At 36.7% G+C, this 23,785-nt stretch overlaps 2 protein-coding genes across 2 annotated transcripts in view; one reads left to right on the top strand and one right to left on the bottom strand.

Moving 5' to 3' along the window:
• On the top strand, positions 1 to 16,824 carry LOC137405985 (uncharacterized). Its single transcript, XM_068092478.1, has 11 exons — positions 1 to 72; positions 363 to 487; positions 592 to 717; positions 1,895 to 2,098; positions 5,027 to 5,199; positions 6,167 to 6,358; positions 8,678 to 8,833; positions 9,395 to 9,498; positions 12,297 to 12,439; positions 12,892 to 14,295; positions 16,376 to 16,824. The coding sequence occupies exons 1-11, from the start codon at positions 32 to 34 to the stop codon at positions 16,486 to 16,488; spliced, it is 2,781 nt and encodes a 926-aa protein (XP_067948579.1). The 5' UTR covers positions 1 to 31; the 3' UTR covers positions 16,489 to 16,824.
• Positions 16,825 to 18,622: 1,798 nt separating this feature from the next.
• LOC137406054 (perlwapin-like) overlaps positions 18,623 to 23,785 on the bottom strand; it is an 8,831-nt gene continuing 3,668 nt past the window's right edge. The window contains exons 2-3 of the mRNA XM_068092576.1: positions 23,355 to 23,514; positions 18,623 to 19,350 (exon numbers count right to left, since the gene is read on the bottom strand). Of these exons, the coding sequence (XP_067948677.1) occupies positions 19,202 to 19,350; positions 23,355 to 23,514 (309 nt within the window). The 3' untranslated portion in view covers positions 18,623 to 19,201. The remainder of the gene's footprint in view (positions 19,351 to 23,354; positions 23,515 to 23,785) is intronic.

The following is a 23,785-nucleotide window of genomic DNA, read 5'->3' as shown; positions in this document are numbered from 1 at the left end:
TAATTCACTCACTGAAGTTTCAAGCAATATTATGAGCTTTCCTGAGCAGATGTCAAGATGTCATGAAAATAAGTAAGTCACCAATTTATTATTAAACACCAGAAACCTTTTTCAAAATTTGTGAGAATATCAAATTTGTCCGTTCGCTTACAGAGCTATACAACAAAAGGAGTGTCAAAATTCTTTGTTTAATAGATTTTATAGACCACTCTTTGCCATGTTTTTTGGTCTTATTTGCTACTCATTCTGCCAAAACCCACTGGGATTGTATTCAGTATAATTTTAACTTTTTTGTGCTCTACACATCTCATTGCAATTAGACTACCCTGAGGTCTTCATCGTTGATCTATCTTGCATTGCAGGAACTTCCAGAGTAGGATTGTAGCACTCATTGACATGGACTGTTTCTATGTACAGGTGGAGCAAAGGCTTGCACCTGAATGGCTTGGGAAGCCATGCGCTGTAGTACAGTACAATGAATGGAAGGGTGAGTTTGCTAGCACGTCTATGCATCCTGACTCTTCTCCAATCAATGGTCTGCCTGGCAAGACAATAAGTAATAAACTTGTCGGTACGGTCTGCTGTTTGTAGGCGGTGGTATTATAGCTGTTGGATATGAGGCTCGAGCTATGGGTGTGACTCGGAGAGGTATGAGAGGGGAAGATGCAAGGGAAGTGTGCCCTGATATCAAGTTGTTCAAGGTGCCCGAAGTGAGAGGTGAGCAAAAAATAGTTCTATCCATTTTTCCCTCAAGAGGTTTTCTGGTTGGGTATGGTAAGACTCAAATATTACCGATCTTGTCTCTTTGGGATAGTAACTTATTGAAATTTTATGATGTGGTAGACTACTGGTGCCAGGTGCTATGGGTTCAAAAGGTTTAAGGAAATTTAATAGTTCAGTATCTAATACCGTGCACCCTGGTTTACGGCGTTCCTGTTTTTCGGTTTTTCCGCCTTACGATGTGGAACATGATGTTTTTTTGCCCCCTCATTACAGCATTTTTTTTCATCATATTACACCAACAAACACGTCTCTCGAAATTCTAATTTAGTAGTCCATGTACCGCATACGTCGGAGTCATGAATATGCCGATATGCTATTTGCCGAAATTCTACCCACGACGGCTGATAGAGATACGATGCTTTTTCTCTCAGTTCCGCACTCTTCAGATTTCATAGGATAATTAATTAAGACAATGACAAAATTGAAGTTTGGTTTTGGAAAATACATACTAACGCTTAGCTTAGAGTGTGTGTTTAGTAAGCTAAATTCATTTAAGTTAAATTCTAAGTTTGTTATACATCTGTCTTACCAGTGTGCGTATAACAAGGTTTGTTATACGCACACAGGCAAGAGCTCTATATGGTACGTACTGTACATAATATTGTTGCATTGTAGATCATAACTACTAAATACACATAAGTTACTGTACGTAACAATAGTTCCTAAGGTTAATATACTCTTTTGTTCCTAATTTTTAAAATGTACAGTACACATAAAATTTTGATGTTCTTTACCAGGGATCTGTTTTTTCCATTAGATTATTACTATGGGGTTCCATCTTACAGAACATTACATTATCTTATACCATATAATATGTTATATAAAATTATATTACTTCTTGTATAACCTGTACCATTATATAGGCCACATTGGCTATCTTTCAAGAAATGAGTCGCAGGTTGTAGTTCAGAAAATACTCTAGTTGACTGACACTTCAGTTGACATTTGAGGTAGTTTAGACACTTGCTGGATTAGCTTTGGCGGTATAATACTAGTGAATCCAACAACTCTTGTATCTGATACACCAGTAATATAATATCACTCCCTTTCTCTTGTGGGCCGGAAAAAAACCTGCAAATATCCTTGAAGGTTACGATATTCTGCTTGCCAGGGAAAGCTGATCTGACGCGATACAGAGAAGCTGGAGCTGAAGTCATCGCGGTGCTCTTACAGTTCGGGAAATGTAAAGTAGAACGAGCTAGCGTCGATGAGGCCTACGTTGATATGACCGAGGAAATAGAGGATATGATGTCACAGTCTCATGTTGTCACCGTTGAGAACCTTCCTAATACATTTATCGTTGGAACAGATGATGGTAAGGTTTGTCTAAAATTGTTAATTAAATTTTTTTTTATAATATCCTATCTTTGCCTAAAGTTTGGCTACTGATGCTGAGGCTGCACCTTAGTTTGTTGAAAACTGTGGTTTTAGATATTTCTTGCTGGTAAGCTGTTATTTGCAAGGCTGGATAGATACTTTTATAAACTACTTTTATACATATGGAATCTAAGATAACTTATAAAACAGTATTTTAAAATTTTTAATCTGATGTGGTCGCAAAAGAGTTGTTTTTGCAATTGCTGTGTATTGCATTACTCTGTTTTTGTTTTCCAAATAGCCACTATGCTTTTATAGTGGAAGTATTCATGTACAGGAGGTTGTTTAAAAAGCTAGCCTTAAATGTATTGAACAATTTTTTATATTGCTCGAATGTGGGAATGCTTCCTAGTTATGCGAACATAACATTACGTTCATGCTTCTATCAACATAGTCTGAGCTCCAAATTAGCTAGTTGAATAGGTTGCGTGTAGCTACCATCGAACCGAATGTCACTTGGAAAGTTGTAGAATTGTTATATTTACGGGGTTATACACTACTGCTGAAGGTTATGTACAGTCAAACCTCAACGCACAAAGTTAATGCGTTTCAATAATTGCTTTGTATGTTGAAGCCAATGTTCTTATAAGAACACATTGTATTTTGTTTAATTTGTGTTAGAGTACAAGACAAAATGATTAATGCTTCAAGTACTTAATTACATATATCATTCAAACAAATGTATAAAGCAAGTGTATATATATATATATATATAAAAAGCTATGTAAAAACTAAATTAATGAAGGAATAATCAGTAAAAGAAGATTCTTTATTGATAGCTTTGTGACTCATGAAAGGAAGTGTAGGCTCAGCAATGCTTAGATTTAGTGATACAATGAATATAATCCATATCTATATTTCTCTAAGTTGGTCATCTGTCACTGTATATGTCCAGCTATAGCTGTTAAAATCTTGGAATAAAGAATCCGTATTGCAGAAAATTTGATCTGGGAACCTCCCATTTGCCAGTCCACTAGAGCTTAATACTCCAATAGGTTTAATAGATTTGCTGGATGATATATGTCGCTATACGGGAGCAAATACGCTACGCTTTTGGTCACGACACAAAGTCATGAGAAACGGTAGCTCTTATTAGTAAGCTTACTCAAATTATCCATTGGAAATGTGCCAGGCTAATCACAAGTGGCAGGCAACTCTCATTACCTCTCATTGTTCATAAGCTGACTTTTAATACCCGGGCAACGCTAGGTAGCACAGCGTTGCCCGGGTATTAAAATAGAAAGTAGAAATATAGACATCAAGTAGAAATATATGGCATCGCTCTAGCTCACACTAGATGTAATTTAAACTTGATTCATTTAACTAAATTTGACTCATGTATTATTTCATTATTTTTGCGTTTCATGTTTTATTTATACTAAATTTTATTATAAATCCGTTGTCCGAAAACTTCGGGACGCTGTATGATGAAAATTACTTCCTTTATCAAGACAATGACTAAACTTTACAATCATCTTTAAAATTCAGTATGTAGATGTTTGACTGTATGCACAAGTGTCACAAGCCCATTTATTTTCTGTTGTGAGCAAATCTAACTCATATGATGGTGTGACATCATGTAACTCATCTGATGGTATGACATCATGTAACTCATATGATGGTGTGACATAATGTAACTCATCTGATGGTGTGACATCATGTAACACATATGATGGTGTGAAATCATGTAACTCATATGCTAGCGTGACATCATGTAACTCATATGATGGTGTGACATAATGTAACTCATATGATGGTGTGACATAATGTAACTCATCTGATGGTGTGACATCATGTAACTCATGTGATGGTGTGAAATCATGTAACTCTTATGATGGTGTGACATCATGTATCTCATATGATGGTGTGACATAATGTAACTCATATGATGGTGTGAAATCATGTAACTCTTATGATGGTGTGACATAATGTGACTCATATGAGGGTGTGGCATCATGTAACTCATATGATGGTGTGACATAATGTAACACATATGATGGTGTGAAATCATGTAACTCATATGCTAGTGTGACATCATGTAACTCATATGATGGTGTGACATCATGTATCTCATATGATGGTGTGACATCATGTAACTCATATGACAGTGACCAAGTTTTCCTACACGTGTGGTTCTTCCATGTTTCTGTACTATCATTCTTTAAATTACTTGTTTATGACTCACTTTCTACAACTAATAAACTCGCCACACAAAACTATATAAAATTATTTGTTCGTGCGATTTTTAACTTAACAGGAGAGCAACTCCGTGTAAAGGCTGGTTCACACTATGTCGCCGTATCTCATTGTTGATTCCACAATACTTCGGTGATCGTCGATGATAGCAATGTTCACACTATCACAAACCCATCCGCGTTTGCATCAGTGATGTAGTGTTCTCATTTTTTTCTTCAAATGTTCGCCAAGAAACTTTTTTGCTTCCGCGCGCTTGAATCAAATACTAGTCTCGCAGCAACTATCATAAACGGAAATAAATCACGCTATCGCATACGATCGCGAATTACTATCGCCAAAATGATTCACATTGAAATGGCGGCCGTCGATCCGCGGTGAAATATCGGAAAAGTTTGACAGCTGCGAAATTTCCGGATGTTTCTTTACATTGATTCGTCGATGCCATCGGTTTATGGTTTATATAATCTACGATGAACGCCGAAAGGAAAACGCCGTCATACAGCAATCTAGTGTGAACCAACCTTGGAAAAGACAACTTTTGTTTTTAGCCTGTATGGTGAAGCTCTAACCCTGTAGCGGGCTGTTAATAAACTTTGATTGAATAACTATTAATATTGTTATTACTATTGCTGTAAGTTTGTTGGTAAAAATGTTTTGGTCTGTTGTGCAGCGGAGAGAGAGACCTCAGTAAGAGATTGGCTAGAGCAGACCAACAATGAAGAATGCCTGGATGTGTACAATAACCGGAGGCTGGCTCTCGGGGCATTGCTCATGGAGCGAATGAGAAAAGCGGTCAAAGAGCAAACAGGATTTAACTGTTCGGCTGGTGTCTCACATAACAAGGTCTGATTTACTACAATTTCATTACATTTCATATGGTGTCTGTTGAGTCTATCAGAGTGGCCGAGTTGTTAGAAAATATAATTCTGTATATTTCGGCGTATAAGGTGACCGCCAGATAAGACAAGGTACAAAATTCGAGCAAATTTTTTAAAAATTTATCGTACATGTATATTGATTCTATAAGAAAACTGCCCAATTAATTGTGTTCACAATTAAAAAACACAATGCAACGTTTTGTTGATTTTTGTTGCTCGTCGTAAACAATAAATAGCATCTCAGATTGCTCTTAGGTGATGATTGTGGAATGATTTCATCCAATAGCATATCGGTATTTTAGTAATTTTTGGGACATCGTAAGGCGGGGAAAATACTGTAATCAGGGGTCAGAAAAACATTGTGTTCTACATCATTACATGAATAAATCACATCCTAGGGCTACCGTATCGCAGGGTTCAACTGCACTGTAGTACTTAGTTTCATTGAGCAATAGAGGTTCATGTAATCGACCATCTTTGTTTGCAACCAAAATGATAGTGATTGTTTCATGTTCTATGAAGTCTGCACTTTGTAGAATTCAAGGTCTGACTTTTATATCGGTTATAAGATGACCCCAGTTTTTACAGGTTATCTTTTGACTCTAAGGGCTGTCTTATGCGCCGAAATATAAAGTATGCAAAAAATAGTTGGGTAGCTTAGCATGGAGTTGTGCGATTAGGAGGAATGCGTTAGCCTTTGAAGAATTGTCTCCTCAGAGTGATCCGTGAGACCTATAGCAGAGTTCATAGACATATTTTTATAAGTTTTTATCACTAGTAGCGCATTCTTTGTTACAGTGCGTGCCTGTTTTAACTCCCAACTAAATAAGCCATCGTGTTTCCCCTTATGCATTAGTGGTAATGCCATGTGATGTTCCTATCATGCTCTACACTGTAACTGATGCGTAGCTGCTTACTCTACATGTTTATAGGTGCTGTCAAAGCTGGCGTGCGGTTTGCATAAGCCACAAAAGCAAACTATACTTAGTATGAGTTCCGTAGCAGATCTGTTTGCTTCTCTACCCATCCCTAAGGTCAGGCATTTGGGTGGTAAGCTAGGGCAGCAGTTGATGGAGGACTATAGCATACAGTTCATAGGAGATATCTGTCGGATAGAGAAACAGGTTAGTTTATCTGTTGCGCCATTCGTGCAAACAGATTCTGTTCGCTGCCAGTTGCGTTACATTTTAACAAAACAATAAATCGTAGGAACAAAGGCAAAATAAATATCTTGTGCTGGTGTCTGTATTTATTTTGAAGAATGCTGCAATGCAGCCATTAAAAACTATTTGCTGTATAAGTAGCAACAAGTCTTTTCAAATCTCGTTGTAGAAATATGTGACAACATTAAAAACAATTTCAAATTATGTATGAAATCTTGAAATTGCTAAAATATTGGTAACTTGAAAAAAAATGTAACGATGTTTGATAAAGATTTATAAATGGGAAAAAATAAAAAATTGGAGTTGTGTACCCTCTGTAGTTGCTCTATAGAGATCAGTTTTATTTCTACTGGTTATTCTTTTTTGAACTGTTACTTAACTCTATGTCTGAATGAAAGGATGAATATATTGATTTACCGAGCAAACATTTTTGTATTTAAATCAATTTTAAATTGCTTTTGTTCACTATTTGGTTCTGCATATAAATATGCCTCATACAGCAAGTTAGTCATTTGGATTAGAGTCATATATGCTAATAAAAACATAGCTTTTAGGAAAAAATAATTTTCCTTTTGCTTAAAAAACATATTTAATATAATCTGTTGGGTCTCCTTACCTGAAAAATAGTGAAAGGTTTTCACAGGTAACCACTAAATAATGCAATATCTAAGTTACGGTGTGTATGATGGCTGTATGTTTCTGTCAGTCATATCTATAGGCTTATGATTAGCTGTTTTACCTTGATATGCTATTACTATAACTTATATCCAAGTTGTGTTTTTACTAATTATTAGTGTGTTGGAAAAGAGACCTCCAGCGGGTTTTTAAAGTTGTTTGTGTCTTTTGAAGGAGGCATGCCAAAGAAATGATGGGAATCTTATATTCATGATGGACCTAACATAATAATCATCTAATATAAGATGTGAAATCTGATTTAAGATTTCTTGTAAGGCTGTTAGAAGTACATGATTGGAATCCAAACTCCTCATGTCTACCCAATAATGTATCCTCTATGTCCATAATTATATATATCTTGCATAAAAACTACATTTTATATTAAAAGTAAATTGGATAATATTTCTCAAATGAACTAGAAAGAATATACAGACAACCCTTGTTTGTACTGATACAGTGTGGGTCACGTCATTTCAATGTCTTAAAAAGTTCGGACATTAAAAATGGAGTACTTTACTGTATATTAAACAGCCTATATTGTCTCACACACATACTCTTAGGCTACAATTTAGTACAGTATACTGTTTACATGAGACAGTAAAATGTAATATTAACAGTAGTAATAATAATAAATAAAAATTGGAGTCCAACACTCTGACGAGAAACTCATATGCGCTCGTTGTCTGCCGCAAGAGCCTCCTATCAGTCAATGTTGTCATTCTCCAGACAGACAGATATGGTCGGATTGAACATTCGCCCGGACCCTAGACGTTGTCTGGTCAATAGAAAGTCTGTGGAAATGAAGTCTGAAGAAACTGTGTCAACAGTATTAAACTCTACACACCTGAAGTAATTTTCAAGATACAACCTTTGTCTTTTCTAAAAGTATCTTATTTTTGTAAGTAAAAGTAAAGAAACTGAAATTAAAAATAAAATGCGCAAATAATAAAAATGTTCGAGTCAAACTTTTTCTAATTTAAGTTAGAGTAAGTCACACCGGAGTAAATAGAGTCTCTATCACCAGCTCTCTTTCTGCTCAAAACTACATGTAGATTATTTTCTGTGGTGCACATTTTTGCATTTGCGTTACGTGTTTGCATCAGGAAATACTCCGCGGTGTAGTGTTCTCATTTTTTTTTTGATTTTTTGCAAAGAAACCTCTTTGTTTTCGCGTACTTGAATCAAATACTAGTCTCGCAGCAACTATCATAAACGTAAATAAATAAATCACGCTATCAATCACTCTATAAATGACCGCGAATTACTATTGCCGAAAAGGTGTACATTGTACATTCGGTCGTCGATGCTCGGTGAAATATCGGGTAAGTTTGATAGCTGCAAACTTTCCCGATGTATCCACGTTGTTTTGTCGATGTCATCGGTTTGTGGTTCACATAATCGACGATGAACATTATATGAACCATAAAACCGGCGTTTTCTTGTCTTATCGCTGTATGACGCGCCGAAAAGAAAACACCCTTGTACAGCGATATAGTGTGACCCAGCCTTAAAGACCATCTAGTTTTGTCACACACATCTATGAGGTGTATTCTGTATAGTTGCATCATCTACTATTTGGTTTCATCGTATTGGTGCGTCTTTTAGGAGTTAATTTCTCAATATGGAGACAAAACAGGAAACTTCCTGTATGATTTATGCAGGGGTCATGACCCCGAGCCAGTATGCAGTCGACAGCTCGTTAAGTCGGTCGGGTGCAGTAAGAATTTTAGAGGGCGACTTGTGATCACAGGCTACAAGAAGGTGAGGGTTACAGTAGTTGTGGTACTAGGGCAATGTGGGTAGGCTGGAGCAGTAATAGACATTTGCCACAATTTTATAAGGCGTATTATTTAATTTCCCTCATTTGGTATGTCACATTCATTATGTTATACATGTATCTAACACAGTGATTCTTAGCCTTCTTTGTCGAACTGAACCCCTTCAGTTTCACCTAACCATTCTTTATTGAAAAATAAAATATGATTTTTTTCACATTCAAAGCATATGTGTACGTTTTACCAGTGTACAAAATGAACCATGCATTAACATCACAGTGTTCAAAGAACAAAATCAACACAGTGCATAAACTCGCAACAAATTACACATCTTTTTATAAGAACATAACCTCGCAAATCAGTATGGCTTCTGTTGTTGTCTTTGAGGCACCTCCAACAAACCCCACAGACTCACAGGTTAAGAACCACTGATCTAGGTAGAGGTTCAGTGTAGAGACGTATGAATGTTATGTATACTGTAGTAACCAGTAATGCAGGCTTACCATGTAGTGTTGACTCTAGGCACACAGCTGTGGTTATCATGCAGGCGCAACACTGGCTCCGGCAACTGTCACTGGAGATGGAAGAGAGGCTGATCAAGGACAGAGAACAGAATCGTAGATTCTCTAAGAGTTTGGCTCTCTACGTCAGGTTAGTACTGAAATATGCTTGCTCGCTTCATCGCACCATAGCCGATCATATTTGCTTATTAGATAAGGTCACAATTGGATTTCCAGTGAGCAACCTTTTTGAGGTAGGCATAAAAACGTCTATTGTTGTCATGGGGTATGTGATGATCAACCAACGAGGACTTGGCTTACTCACGAACTTGAAGTTATCCTCTCTACGCGGCTTTCAATGATAAGCTATTACTCTATCGATTAAATTATGGCTTACTGCTATATCTAATAGCCATGTTCTAGTATTCACCAAACATGCCTGTTATAGTGCAGGTGATGGATTATTATAGGCTGCCCGCATTAAGTATTGATGGAGGTCTCAGGTCACGCGTCTAATAACAAACTGGAGAGCTATAAACATATTTACTGTTAACAAGGCCCTGTATCTAAATTCTAAAGGACTACAATGATTGTAAAAATAACTCCAATTTTGTGCCATTGTAATCCTAGTGCTATTCATAGAACTCTTACATATAGAGAATCAAAAACACTCTTGTAGTCAAGGAAGTGAAATTTGTTGTAATTATTTGACATTATCTAGTATGGGGCACAAATAGTACCCCTTAGAGTATCCTTAGTATCCCAAATAGTACAAATAGTACGCTTCTACTATTATTTAGGGGTAGGACGTTGCAAACGCTTGTACAAAGGAGTTAGCTCTCTTCATCTGTTTACTAAAAGACAAACATTTATGTAAAGCCTGGTTCCCATATCGATTGTGGGACTCCGGCGATAACATGCGCAGCAAAACGTTTGCGATGCTAGGCTCGGCGGGATCTGTTCACATAAAAGCAATATCGTTAATAATATCGTAACCATAATGGCGTAATTAAATAAAATGTTCACTCGCCATGCCATTCCTATAATGGTGACTTTTACCCGTACAGTGCATTTCGGGAAGCTTTTGCCTGCCGCCGTCTGCGAAATTTGAACAGTGTTAAACTATTGCGATGCCCGCCGGCAACTACCGGTGGTACCCGGCGCATAAGCTCCCATTTCATCGCTAATAACCTGCGGTGCTGTCGCCTGTGCTTTGCGACGTATATGGGAACCAGGCTTAACTGGTTGCGGTCAGAAGGCTTCTCAGATTACACTGAAGATGTCATGTTTTATGTCAGGTATATAACATAAGATTATATTACCATCTAATGATTTCGTTCCAACTGACTAATATTAAAAAGTTAGTTAGTATTATGTAGACCTGTCAACACCATACAAAATATGGCTGTCGCAAGAATAATTTCACCTGTTACATATGATCCGATGTCAGGAACATATGTGACGGGTGAAGTTACCTTTGTGATTGGGAAGAGTAACTAGAGTTTCACAAACGGTGATATAGGTGTTTAGTTAGGGGGATTTTTAAGGTAGACAATTTGAAAATCGCTGCCATTTAAAGATATATCACCAATCGTATGAATGGTGTAATCGTGTGATGGTGTTTATAATAAGTTTTATAATAAGCTCATCCCATGAAATACATGTTTCTAGTTATCACGAACACAAAACAATTTCTTTTTAAGCTAAAATATGTAAAAAATATTGACAAAAATTTACAAGGTTTTTTACATAATAATCCTGATATTGAGATATTATCGAAAATTGTCTATTTGCGTTATGGAATCGTCTGGTGATTTTTGAAAATCGTGGAGCTATAAGAATAAATTATGTTCAGATTGAGATGTTTGACTGTTCATAATGCTTCTTGTGGTTTCTTCGGAGTTTGGTGTGGGTTCGCTCACATTTCAGCCGTGTTGCCAAATGTTAAAAGTGGACAAACGCTTAAATTCTAGATGAGCACACTTTGGTAGCGGGATTTTTGCCTCCGACCTAAAAGAGTCATTTAAATAAAGCAAATGTTATCTCTAACTCTATGATATGGGTCTGGCTTGATCAAGCCAGACCCTAGCCTGTCTTGACAAACTGTTGTTTTTGCGGAGTTGTCCCTCGGTGAGCGGAGCAAGCAAAACAACATCTTGTCACAATACGCACTGCACCTGATGCATCAACTGCACTAAAAGAAAGTTGTTCTCCTCTGTCTATGCGGCTTGGCTGCGATGTTATGTCGGTCGCTCAATTGGTAATCGTAACGGATTTAGCCAAAAAATTTATGTAGAAAAAAAGATAAACACATTTAACCAGATACCAGTCTCTGTGGTAAACTTAGTGAAACTTGAGAATAAAATTAATTAAAAATAAAATCAATAAGAACAAATAAAACTGACTGATATTAAAATACAAATACAACTGACTGAGCGCACAAATAACAACATTTTTAGTTGCTGTTGTTGCCTAAGTTCTTAACTTCTACTAAAGTTTAACCAGAGACTGGTGTCTGGTTAAACGTTTTTATCTTACTTTTTTCTACTTAAATTTTTGGGCTAAATCCGTTATGATTACCAATGGAGTGACCGACATAACATCGCAGCCAAGCCGCATAGGCGGAAGAGAACAACTCCCTTTCAGTGCAGCTGATGCATCAGGTGCAGTGCGTATTGTGACAATCTGTTGTTTTGCTCGCTCCGCTCGACGGGGGATAACTCCGCCAAAACAACAGTTTGTCAAGATAGGCTAGCCAGACTCATTACTGGTTTACTAATCACCAGCATCTCCTGTTCTTGAAATGGTATCATTACAATCATAAGCAGACAACTTTCTCTTGCTATCTATTTTGCTCTGTGGCTGATATGACAAAAAGAAAGCTTTAGGACTTCTAAAATATTTTGTAATGTTACAGTGTCTTTTATCATCGCTTGTTTGTTTTGTCAGGTTCACAGACTGGCACTCAGTATCAAGGGCTATCCCACTTACCCGCTATTCCCAACAAGTTATCGAGAGCTCTGCTATGGCTGCCCTTACCAAGCTCTGTGGTGAGAGCACCACGAAGTTTGACCCTGGCATCAACTGCCTTGGTAGGTTGCTCGTGCTCTTGTTTCTTTAGTTCTTATATTTTCTTCTATTTTCTCATTAATTCGACCAAGGACCAAACAGGAGGACCAGGTAGAGCGGGACACACCGCTACTGTCACTCCTACGCCTTTTGTCTTCGATGGGTCTGAAGAGACTTTTTGAACATTAAACCTAGTTAATACTGAGGCAGTGTTGTGCTCAAGTCAAGTAGTAAGGAAATGGCAATATAAAATTTTGTTGTCACTCAGTGGTCTCTCTCTCTCTCAAAAAAAAGCTCAATCTGTCTATTGGATAAGGTTACGTTGGTTCTCAAAGGGGCTAAGATAAACAGTCAGAGTCATTTCATGTTTGTTATTCATTACCGACAGAAGCTGATGCCCGGACAGGATTGTTGCCAATTCCTTCATTGGTTTTTCTCAAATTTCATTGCTTTTTGAGTGGTTGTTACTTTGTAGGCCTGTCTGCTGGCAAATTTGAAGACATCGAAGGTCAGAATCTCACACAGTTTTTTCAAAAAGCTCACAATGGATCATTGATAGATCCTTTTGATTCATTGACAACCTCCAACAAGTCATTGGACCCCCTTACACCAACTAAACCTCACTGCAGCATTAAGTCCTTCACATCTGCACGTGTCAGCCCATTTGACGATTTTCCAACTTCTCCTCAACGGAAGGAAAATAAAATCGAGTCTCCAAGGAAATTTATAGGATGTGACTTGAAACCATTTGTTGCAGGACAGCAGCCAATTGATCCATTTGAAAGTCTGGAAAAAGCTCACCCACGAATAAATGATAATCCACTGAGATCCTTTGATTGGGAACCTCCTTCTGTACAAGTTGAGAAAGGCTTTGATATGAAGTCATTCTTACTGAATTCTAAGTCAGTCGATCCATTTGACTCATTTGAGAAAGCCACTCACAACACTTCACGTCTAGCGTCCCCATTAAAACAGGTTGCCAATACAAAGCCGGATTCGACTCGTAGTATAAAGACGTTTACTGTAGCCAGCGGCACGGTGGATCCATTTGCATCTAAAAGTCCAAGAAAAGGTGAACCAAAGCTAGGTGGTATTCAGAAATATCTTAAAGCTCCCAAAAATCCATGTTACAAAAGACCTGCACAGTCCGGGGCTGACCTTGCAGCAGTCATAGACATTTCAGATGTTGAAATTGCGAAGCCTGTTTTAGAAGCAATGCCAACTGAGGCTTCATCATTTACAAGTTCCAATCAAAGACCTGCCAGCTCAGCATCTTCAGTTGATGATGCTTCTTCTTCTTCGAACTCCTTGTGCAAAGCCTTGGAAGAAAATGAATTGTTAGATGAAATAATTGGCATATGGAATGAGGAAAGCAATGATGCAACATTTGCCAGAAGCGAGTGTGAAGATAGTCTGGTGATGGATGAGTTGTCTGAGGAGAATGAGTCAGAGCTGTCAGTTTTTGAAGCAGTTGAAGAAGAAGAGAGAATGTTTCATCGACTGACTTCAACTGGTTCATTAGAAGTGTCTCATAGCCTCGCCAGTTTAAAGCAAGGAAAATCAGCTTCCAATGAGCCACCTGAAATTTTATCTCAGGCGCATAGATCTTTAAAGAGTAAGCTTAATAATAAGCACTATGGGCCTTTACAGTCGGAGGTTTTTGGGCAAAGCATGTCAGTTAACAAGGAATTGACAGCCGGCAGCCAAGAGGATAAGGAGCTTCAACAGTTGCTACCTGATGGGAATTCAAGTCTGAGCACAGAGGCTTGTGTAGGGCATATTTCTACCGAACATCAAGGTGACAGTCTGTCTAGAGACGGAGATGAGGATGTCTGTGTCATTTGGGAAGCTGACAAATCTATCAAGAAACATAACAATGGTAAGCAAATTCAGTGTATATTTGTCAACGAGTTGCCATGGAATTCTGAATTTCTGCCAATTTCTCCTAATAATGTGTTTATACTAGCAGTAGGATGTTTGTGATTCACTGATTTCGAGCGATATTCAGGAATAACACCATTCGTATGTTGACAATCTGTTGATAATCCTTTTACCCTGAACCAACTAGTTTGGCATTTTGGATATTCCATGAATTATTCATTGTTCACTGGCAACAAATCGACTGCTATGCCTCACAAACATTACATGCGTAATTGTAATTTGTAAAACACAAAGGATATAAAATATAAAGATCTTCAGGGCATTTATATTATAACGAGTTGAAATGCCCATCGTTGCCTTGATAGATCTTTTTACTTGAACCTTATTCTTTCTATCTTTTTCCCTTTTTGTGTGTCTATCTACTAATCTATCTCATATGATGTACGCATCTATGCATCTATGCATCTATGCCATATGTTCTCAGTTTAATTGCGTGGTATTGTAGTAGGTAATGCATTTAAAATACATGGGAAGAAGAAACCATGTAACCTATTGTCTCGGCATAGACTGCCTGTCTGTTGGTTCTCAACTGGTGTTCAATAGGCCACTAGAGGTTTATTATAATGAGATTAATTTATCAGATGTGATTATATTTTAAAATATTTGAGATTAATTAGTATCTTGGGAAATGTAAAAATATAATCTCCTACTTCATAGAAATAGTAGGTAATAGAAATCTACCAATCTCCAATCAAATATGCAGTTTACTAGCCAAGACTTTTTCAGCTAGAAATGCCAACAATCTCAAATGGTATTCTGATATATGTTTTGATTTGTTTATAATTTTTGTAAACTTTAATATTGGGATAGTCATCACATTTATAAATAAATTGTTTTGAGATAAAATGGTATTCTTTAGCGCTCATATTCTGCTATCTCATCTTATTGTAACTAATATCAATTATCACTACTTACTGTTTATTGAACACAGTGCCATAGTTGCAGCTGCTCATGTTAAATACTATTGTTGTAGAGCAATTCATTTTATTGTTATATTCCCTGCTCGAATGTAGGAAATGTAGAAATATAATCACCTGCTCATGTATAGAAAAACCCTTTGTTACATCTATCAGTTTGTTTAATGAGTTATTTGGACTTGGATCAGTTGGCAGTCATTCTGATCAGTGCTGTGACCGTTTATCGATTGTTTTGTAATGTTTCGTCACTTACACTAGACTATCTTCTGTTTTGAAACGTAGGCTATAGATTTAGCCTACGTTTCAAAACAGAAGATAGTGTAGTGTAAGTGACGAAACATTACAAAACATAGCTATAGTTGGAAATTTAGGCTATAGTCTAAATGCAGTGCTAAATACACAAATTTTCAATTCTTTATTTATACCTTATGACAGCTTGCGGAACGGACAAAAATATCTCAGAAAAAATAGTAGTTTTCCGCTTGACAGAGTAGAAATTGTGGTTTAAATTTTTGGCAGTCATTGTTTTTAAGTTATCAGTTAGTTATTTTCATAGCGATATATACATTAATCTACTTACGGATATGGTGTGGTGTAAACTTCTCACTAACAAGCGGGAAAAGTTAAATCAGGTCCTTCAGTTGTGGACTACGGTTTGTCATTTGATACACAGAACTGTTCTTGTCAAGAGCAGAGTTTATTATTTTACAAGTACAGTATTGGTAAACTTAGATGTGAATATTCAGTGATGATCGTTCATCAATGGTGCACAATTGTATTACTTACAGAGAACACTGCACATTATGCTTGACTGCTTTGTAGAAGAATTCAAAACTACTGCTAGTTCGTTTGGGGCACTTGATGCATATTTCTAGTGTTATAATCAACGTACGGGATAGCTGATGGCCTTAATAGGGAATCATCTTTGGCTCTGAGGCTTGTGGATGCACTTACCACCCACATCACTATTGCTAGTGCAAGCTCGTACTCTCTATTTTGAGTATTAGCTGAACTTTCTAGTAGATGCGAATGTTTTGCGCTAAAAATTTTCTTGATATTCCTTAACTCGCTACTTCCTAACTCGCTACATATTTATTTCAGATCATCTTAAGTCAAGTGCCAGGCCTCATACTTTACCGTCATCAAAGAGGTCACAGAAATCTGCCAGTCTTCAATCAAGTATGCAGTTTACTATCCAAGACTTTTTCAGCTAGAAATGCCCGCAATCTCAAATGGTATTCTGATATATTTTTTGATTGGTTTATAGTTTTTGTAAACTTTAATATTGGGATAGTCATCACATTTATAAATAAATCGTTTAGAGATGCAATGGTATTCTTTGGCGCTCATATTCTGCTATCTCATCTTATTGTAACTAATATCAATTATCACTACTTACTGTTTATTGAACACAGTGCCATGGTTGTAGCTGCTCATATTAAATACTATTGTTGTGGAGCAATTCATTTTATTGTATATTTTTTTTGTTTATAGTCCTTGCATAATAAAAATTTATTTGACACACCTTTGGCTGTGTGTACAAAAGCAAAGATTTGCCTTTTATTTCTCTTTGCTAGAACTGTTAAGTCACTTCTTAAAACCACCTTGTCAATATTAATTTTTATAATCTAACTCACGCACTGACCTAATTCCCTAATCCTGACAGGATCCTTAGACCTTTGAATACTTAGAATGCATGAACATAGACCTTATCATGATATTTCAAAGATTCCTGTTCTTGCAGTCTTAGTTATCTGTCCGGTCTACCACTACAAATGTGATGCTTATTTATGGAACTTGTCTCCGATTTTCGCTGTCCTGATTCAAATGTTCAAATGTCCATGATAAATGTTTTCTCATTGATCAGTTTCAATCAAAGTACAGTATTTTGATTTGACCTTTCACATCTGTCCTTCTTGTCTACTTTTAGAATTTACACCTCAAACTCTAATAATTTCAAAAAGTTCTTTGAGTGAGCATAGAGGCCTTCATGAGACATTCTCTATTGTAATCTTGATCTTAACCCTCCTGATTGGAATCAATTGTAACTGGTTATATGTTATGTTAAGATGTTCAATGAACGACTCCCGACCTTAGCGGTATTATCAAAGAGACAACCCTGTCTATGATGAAGGTCTTGGTTTCTACAAGAATTTTTAGTACTTGTGTCATTAATAATCCAGCAAATATAATTTTTAATCGACCGGTACCAGATATAGTGTCCAAGTTCTCATAATGTAGTCATAATATAAAATTTATTCAATTCCACAGCGAAGTAAATCATTTATTGGTAGCTATTAGGTTTATTAGGTCAGAAGACTTTAGTATTCAATTTGCAAGATAGTTTTTTGTATGAAATGTCATTTTTTCAATAGATGGTTATTCTATCGCAGTATTATGTCTGAATTTGCTTGCAAGGACCCAGCAATAGCAAACAGACAACAATTTTCCATGTTATTAGTTAATCACCTTTTCTTGTTATCAGTAGTAGCAGACAGTTATAATATAGTTTGCTGCATGTATTGATGCTGGTTGTGTTCAAGTCAAAGGTAGCTTTTACTGTGTCTGTGGTTTAAATGGATAGAGGAATTTTCTGGAAAAAGCAAACATAGTGCGGAGTAGTGAATGGCTTACACATAATTTGTGTAGAAAATAAGCTCGCAGCTTACAGAAGGTGTTAAATGAGAGAGGAAAAAGATAATACAGAAATTGGACAGTTTAAGACCATTGACTTTTTACTCTTGTTTTGACATGAGAGAATAAGAGAGTCTTACAAGAGATACCGATTTAAACTTTAATGCATCACAGTTTGAATGTTGCTAAGCAACATTCAAACTGTGATGCATAAAAACTGGTAAGTTTTTATACTCTGAATCTTCTGCAATTTTATGGTTGAAGTATCTCAGATTCGTTTAGCAGATTTTTTATTATGTAGAGCAGAGACCATGCTATGGCAGATTCTATATATGAAACAAAAAGCTCTATCTTTTGACAAAGTGAACACCCTGAATTAATAAGATCACGGATGTTCTTATGTTTGTATTATGCACTTTTATCACCAACATTTGTGTTTGTTCATTATCCTTGACTGTTTGATTTACATTGTAAAAGTTTTACCAATGATTGGGGTGGTTGTCAGTCTAAATCAACCAATTGCTAGGTATTTGAACAAGTTTTTCGCCATAGCATTTAAACACCAGCACTAAATCTGTCAGCTACAGAATATGTATTATAAACTTTTTGTCTTTCAGCCAAGTAATTCTTTCCATGTTTTTCATAAATCTTGAGAAAACAAACTCAACACCTTTTGATTAATTATTATTTTATTATTAGGCTTCTCAAAATATGATTAGTATACACTTGTTGTTCTTCAACAAGTTGGGGATGACACAAACAGTTTTTTTGAAGCGAGTAACAAAAGCTACGTAAATATGTTTCACTTGGCTAAGGTGATTCCTAAGAGAAAAAATTAGGAGTTGTTTGACCTTGATGCCAGTTATACATTAATTCGAGAAACAAATCAAGCAAAGAAAGCTTACAATACACTGTGCCAGTTAAACACATAAACATTTGCTGTCTGAGACTTTAGATACATGTACTTCATGAATTTTACAGGTGTCTGGCAGGTGCTTGATAATTTTATTGAAATACAAGTGCTTGGCAGCTTCTTGGTTTTTGCTTGTTTACTCTGTCATACATTCAGCAACCCAATGGCATTTTATTGCTTACGATTTTTATTCATAACTGGCATTAAGTTATGTTTATTATAATACTTTTAAGGTAAATAAATATTTATTTTTAAACTTATAACTATTAACAAATACTATAATACACTGTGAGTACTAGACATCGCTGAAGAAAGATAAAATCCACTTCAATATTTGCCAAGTAGTGACATCATTGAGTTAGTTTCCATCTTTTCAACTCTTATTGCGATCGCATGCAGATCTTGTAGCCACAGAAAAAGTCTCTACAACATTTTTCTGATCTTCTGCATTGGCTGTCAGCAACGCATCCTCCGATGTCTGCAAGACAGGGACGATCTTCACCCATTTCTGCTCGGGTCGGACACCTGCCTACAAGTGTCACAAGAAGGTCATTACTAACTGTAGTAAGTTTCTAGATCAGCAATTCCTGCTCGGGTAGGACACCTGCCTACAGGTGTCACAAAAAAGCCATTGTTAATTGCCAACTGTAATTAGTTTCGAAGTCACCTTTGTCTTCTCAAGTCGGACTCTGTCCTACAAGTGTCACAAGAATATTATCAAAAACTGATACGTTTAAAAAAACCAAGTTAAGCACATAACTTAGACATTTTCTTAAAATCTTTCTTTATTCAAGAAGTAATGTGTTAAAAGAACACTCTAGAAATACTCGCTTGGTTTTTTCTAGCAGTATGTAGTGCACCAAGTAGAGGTGGAACGAGACAGGTTTTTTAAGTTCGAGACGAGACTCGAGACACTGTCTTGTGAAAAGTCGAGACTCGAGACACGAGACAGTAAAATAATGAGCATTTGGTGATGATTTCACTACACAAGTACTAGCTACTCGGTATATATAAATTAATAAATCTATTTTTAAATTGAATTTTCAACTGGTGTAAACGATTTAAATACAACATTTTAATTATTATAGTGATATGCATGTAGTTTTTGTAAACAAAAGTGACACAAACAGCTCTAAAATACCGAAGTTATATATTCTAAGAATTTTGAGCTTGATCGATCATAATTATTATAAACATATTGCTTTGTACATGTATATTTTTACCATCTATTGAATAGTTCTTACTTTTTAATGTAATGTGTAATGAAACCGATAGCCGTCGCTCTACAAAGAAATACCGCAACTAAAAGAACACACGATAACACTTTCATTCTTATCGTTTCATTAATGTTAAGTTTTGTTTATGTGTTAACTGTAGTATGTGAATTATATTTAAATTGTACTCATGAAATTATATTAATTACTGTATACATGTATATTCTTATATTGAGTTAACAAAACGTCATTGTTAACCGAACACGGACTATGGTCAACACGGCCTTTCGTTCGTTTCTCCGTGTCCGGGCAAGTTTTACTCGCGATTGGTAGTATATACGTAAAAGAGGCCCGAATTTTATGAAGGTCAGTTGGTGTTTAGACACGATACGATAAAATACAGACATTTTACCCGCAAAAGTTATCCAATTTATTAAAGGTTGACTTGCAACAAAATTCACATTACAGTTATTTGGTATCAAAAGATTCGCCATGTCTTACTCTATTGTGTTGTAGGTGCCAAATATGTGGGAATGTGATTAAAAGCTCGTAAAAGCTAAAAACGAACAGAAAATCGCAGCCACACGAGACCGCCCTAGTTTGGATTCGTTTTCCAAAACGGCTAAAATGTGACGTATGTGTGCTAAAACGGCTAAAATGTGTGCGAGATAGTTTATGTTTACACTTTCATGCATCCTTATTCGTCGAACTATTTTCACAAATATACTTCACGCTTGCGATAAAAACCATGTCTATTGTTCTTACGCGTCTATTTTAACGGCATCGTAATGCTGCAACTTTGAGCACTGATATCTCAAAACGTAGCATAAAAATATGTTTGATTTTTTAAGCTTAGCTTGAACGATTGCATATCATCCTCTGATAAAAATGATGAGCCTTTTGGTCCGCTATGATGATTGAAAAATGCTGTAGAAGTTTTTCGCGCCATATAGCGGGAATTGTAAGTCACATGATCAGATAATGTTAGTTTCAGTTCAAGTTTGATCTATCGCAATTATCGGATTATCCGAAGAGCAATTAGATACGACCCGGTATCTGTTTTAAGAACACAGAACCGAACTAAAATATAACAGGGCCGTTGTCCGGACTACATGATTAGACTCAGTGGCCAACATAATCAATAGCAACAGGTAGTAACGGACCGGGTAGAACTTTAAAGGCAGCTGCCCGCAATCTGTTACAATATATGGAGTTGTTGCTACCGCAAGAAGCCATGTTTTAACGACCGTGCGCAGGCGCTTTAGTTCTATTTCCTGTCTCGAGTTTGGCAATAGTTAACTCGAGACGAGACCGATACGAGACGAGACAGGTCGATACTCGAGACGTCTCGTGTCTCGTTCCACCTCTAGCACCAAGGCTACAGAGTGTTAGTACACAGGGGCTATTTTGAAGAGTATCGGATTAGACATTCTGGTGTTTGTTATTCACGTCAAGTGCTACAGATACTTCTAGTTAGTAAATGTGATGGACGGACTTACATGACGTTCCATCACTATACATTAAGGAGCTGCTGTGGGCTAAATTCTACGAGTTTGTGGTGGTAGGAAAAAAGACATTCAACTCTAAACTGCTCTTTCTACCAAACAGTAATAATGCTAATCACTGAACAGAGACCAACTGTAATGCAGAAACCTACCATGTTGACCTCGAAAACATTAAATATTTGAACTTGACTTTGCGATGGAATCAATTTGCTGTCAGACATGCTGACCACCCATTATCGCAAAATGTAAAGATTGGCATCAAAACAAATAAATTCAACTCATTTATCTATGGAACACTTTCTTTGATACTAGCTCATAGCTGGAAGTTAACCACGAATATTTACGGTTCTTTGTGTTATCAAGGATTGTGGGCTGAATGGATGGAACAGCGATCATCGATCTAGTGGGCTAGAGCGTTTAACAGTGTTCTGTTTGCTCCTAGAGCTCCTAAATTGCTTTCTCTGCCAAGTCAGCAATGCAGACCAATCTGCCTGTAGGGCTGACAGAAGTTTGGTGAGCAGAAGTATTTGATAGAACCGCTTACATTTTATTAGTATTTAATTCAAGTCGTATTTTAGTAGTCATGCAAAGTAGTAAAAATGTTTTACCAAAAGTAAAGAATTGTCAAATCCATCACTGAAAAGTAAACAATTACCTATTCCTTTGTAGTACTTCAATAAAGTTACACTATCAAATTTCCAAAAAAATATATGGAGACGATTTTAAACTTTGCTTGAAGTGAGATGATAGACCAAGTGCGATTGAATAGAAGGTTTTGATGAAATCGCAGAATGTTTTCAACTTTTTGTAGATTTTTCAAATATAATTTTTTATCTTATTTATGACATTATTGGCTCCTACAAATTTTTGGCTAAAGTTGTAGCCCATTAATCTTAGAGGATTTTGGATATTTAGGAAAAAAGGTTAACACTTTAGGCATGAAAATACTCAGGTTATGGGCTAAATATAAAAGTATAAAGTCCGCAGTTGGACTGGTTGTGAATCTGAAGCCTTCGATTATTTTTATAGTAGATAATTGAGTTATGGCAGAAAACACCAGGGCCCAGGGTTGGAAAGAGCCCTCACAGCCAACCGACCATGCTCGGACTACGAAGCCTGCTCAGCCTCTTCGAACTAGAATTGATCCGAAGAGGAGAGACTGAGTTGGCTCTTGACTCGACCGGAAGCACGAATGGCCGGCCACCGGTCGTTAGATGGTAGTCAAGTAACCACCGAGTCAAAAATGAAGAGACCAAGTGACTACCGAGCCGAAGATAGAGAGACCAGCTACCACCGGGTTAGCAATCAAACGACTGACCTCCTACCGAGTCGGCCAACAAGAAACCGCCCCCCTACTGACTCGGCTTTCGAAAGATTGACTTCTCACCAAATTGGCCCTTCTGTAGTAGGGGTGGAGCTTCTAAGTAACCATACCCTAGTATATAAGAAGCACCAGAAAAAATGAACAACAGAGCATGGAAAAGATTAATTGCTTGCAGTTGTCTGTTGAATGCATACACTGTATTTATTCATATATATATGTGCTCAGATATATATATTGCCTTGTACTCAAAAGTGGTTCGGTTCCTTGTGGAGCGGTAAAGGAGTGAGGCTTATTCCTTTTACAATCGTGAATGTTGTTTAACTATCTCTGCTGTAGATTTCATAACCTAGATATGTGATTTGAATACACTTCAAAAGGCACCATATTATTTTCATAAGTATTATTTTTTAGTATTTTTTAAAAACATAAAATTAAGGTAAGTTAGTGAAACTAGCCAAATCACCCATAATTGAGTTTGACTTGAGTTTACCTGGATTTTTAGGTCTTTTCTTTATTCCTTTTACACAGACATCAGCCCCAGCCTTGTTGCAGCACTTCTCTTGTCTGCGGCATTGTAAGTCCTGTGTACACCGAGGTACTTCTGGGCCAGGGGGTGCAATAAATCCAAAGTTTGGACACAACAGCCCTCTCTGTGACATAGAGCCATAACAGGTGCTAATAGATGCGTATTAACATCATGTGATAGTACTATTCAGTAGTTTGTTTGCCTGAAAATTTCATAGTAAGTTGTATTTGTATTAAAGTTGTAATCTATATACATAAAATAAAGTGCTTGTTGGTCTGTTGGTCTATTGTGTGTCTCGTTATAACGATAAAGTTATAGAAACAAAAAACACATCGCACTGAAATCGAACTCACAAACACCAGTTCTGCAGACAAGCGCACTAACAACAACCCCAC

Source organism: Watersipora subatra, chromosome 10, assembly GCF_963576615.1.
Source record: "Watersipora subatra chromosome 10, tzWatSuba1.1, whole genome shotgun sequence".
Classification (NCBI taxonomy): Eukaryota; Metazoa; Bryozoa; class Gymnolaemata; order Cheilostomatida; family Watersiporidae; genus Watersipora; species Watersipora subatra.
This window is presented reverse-complemented; position numbering and strand designations above follow the sequence as displayed.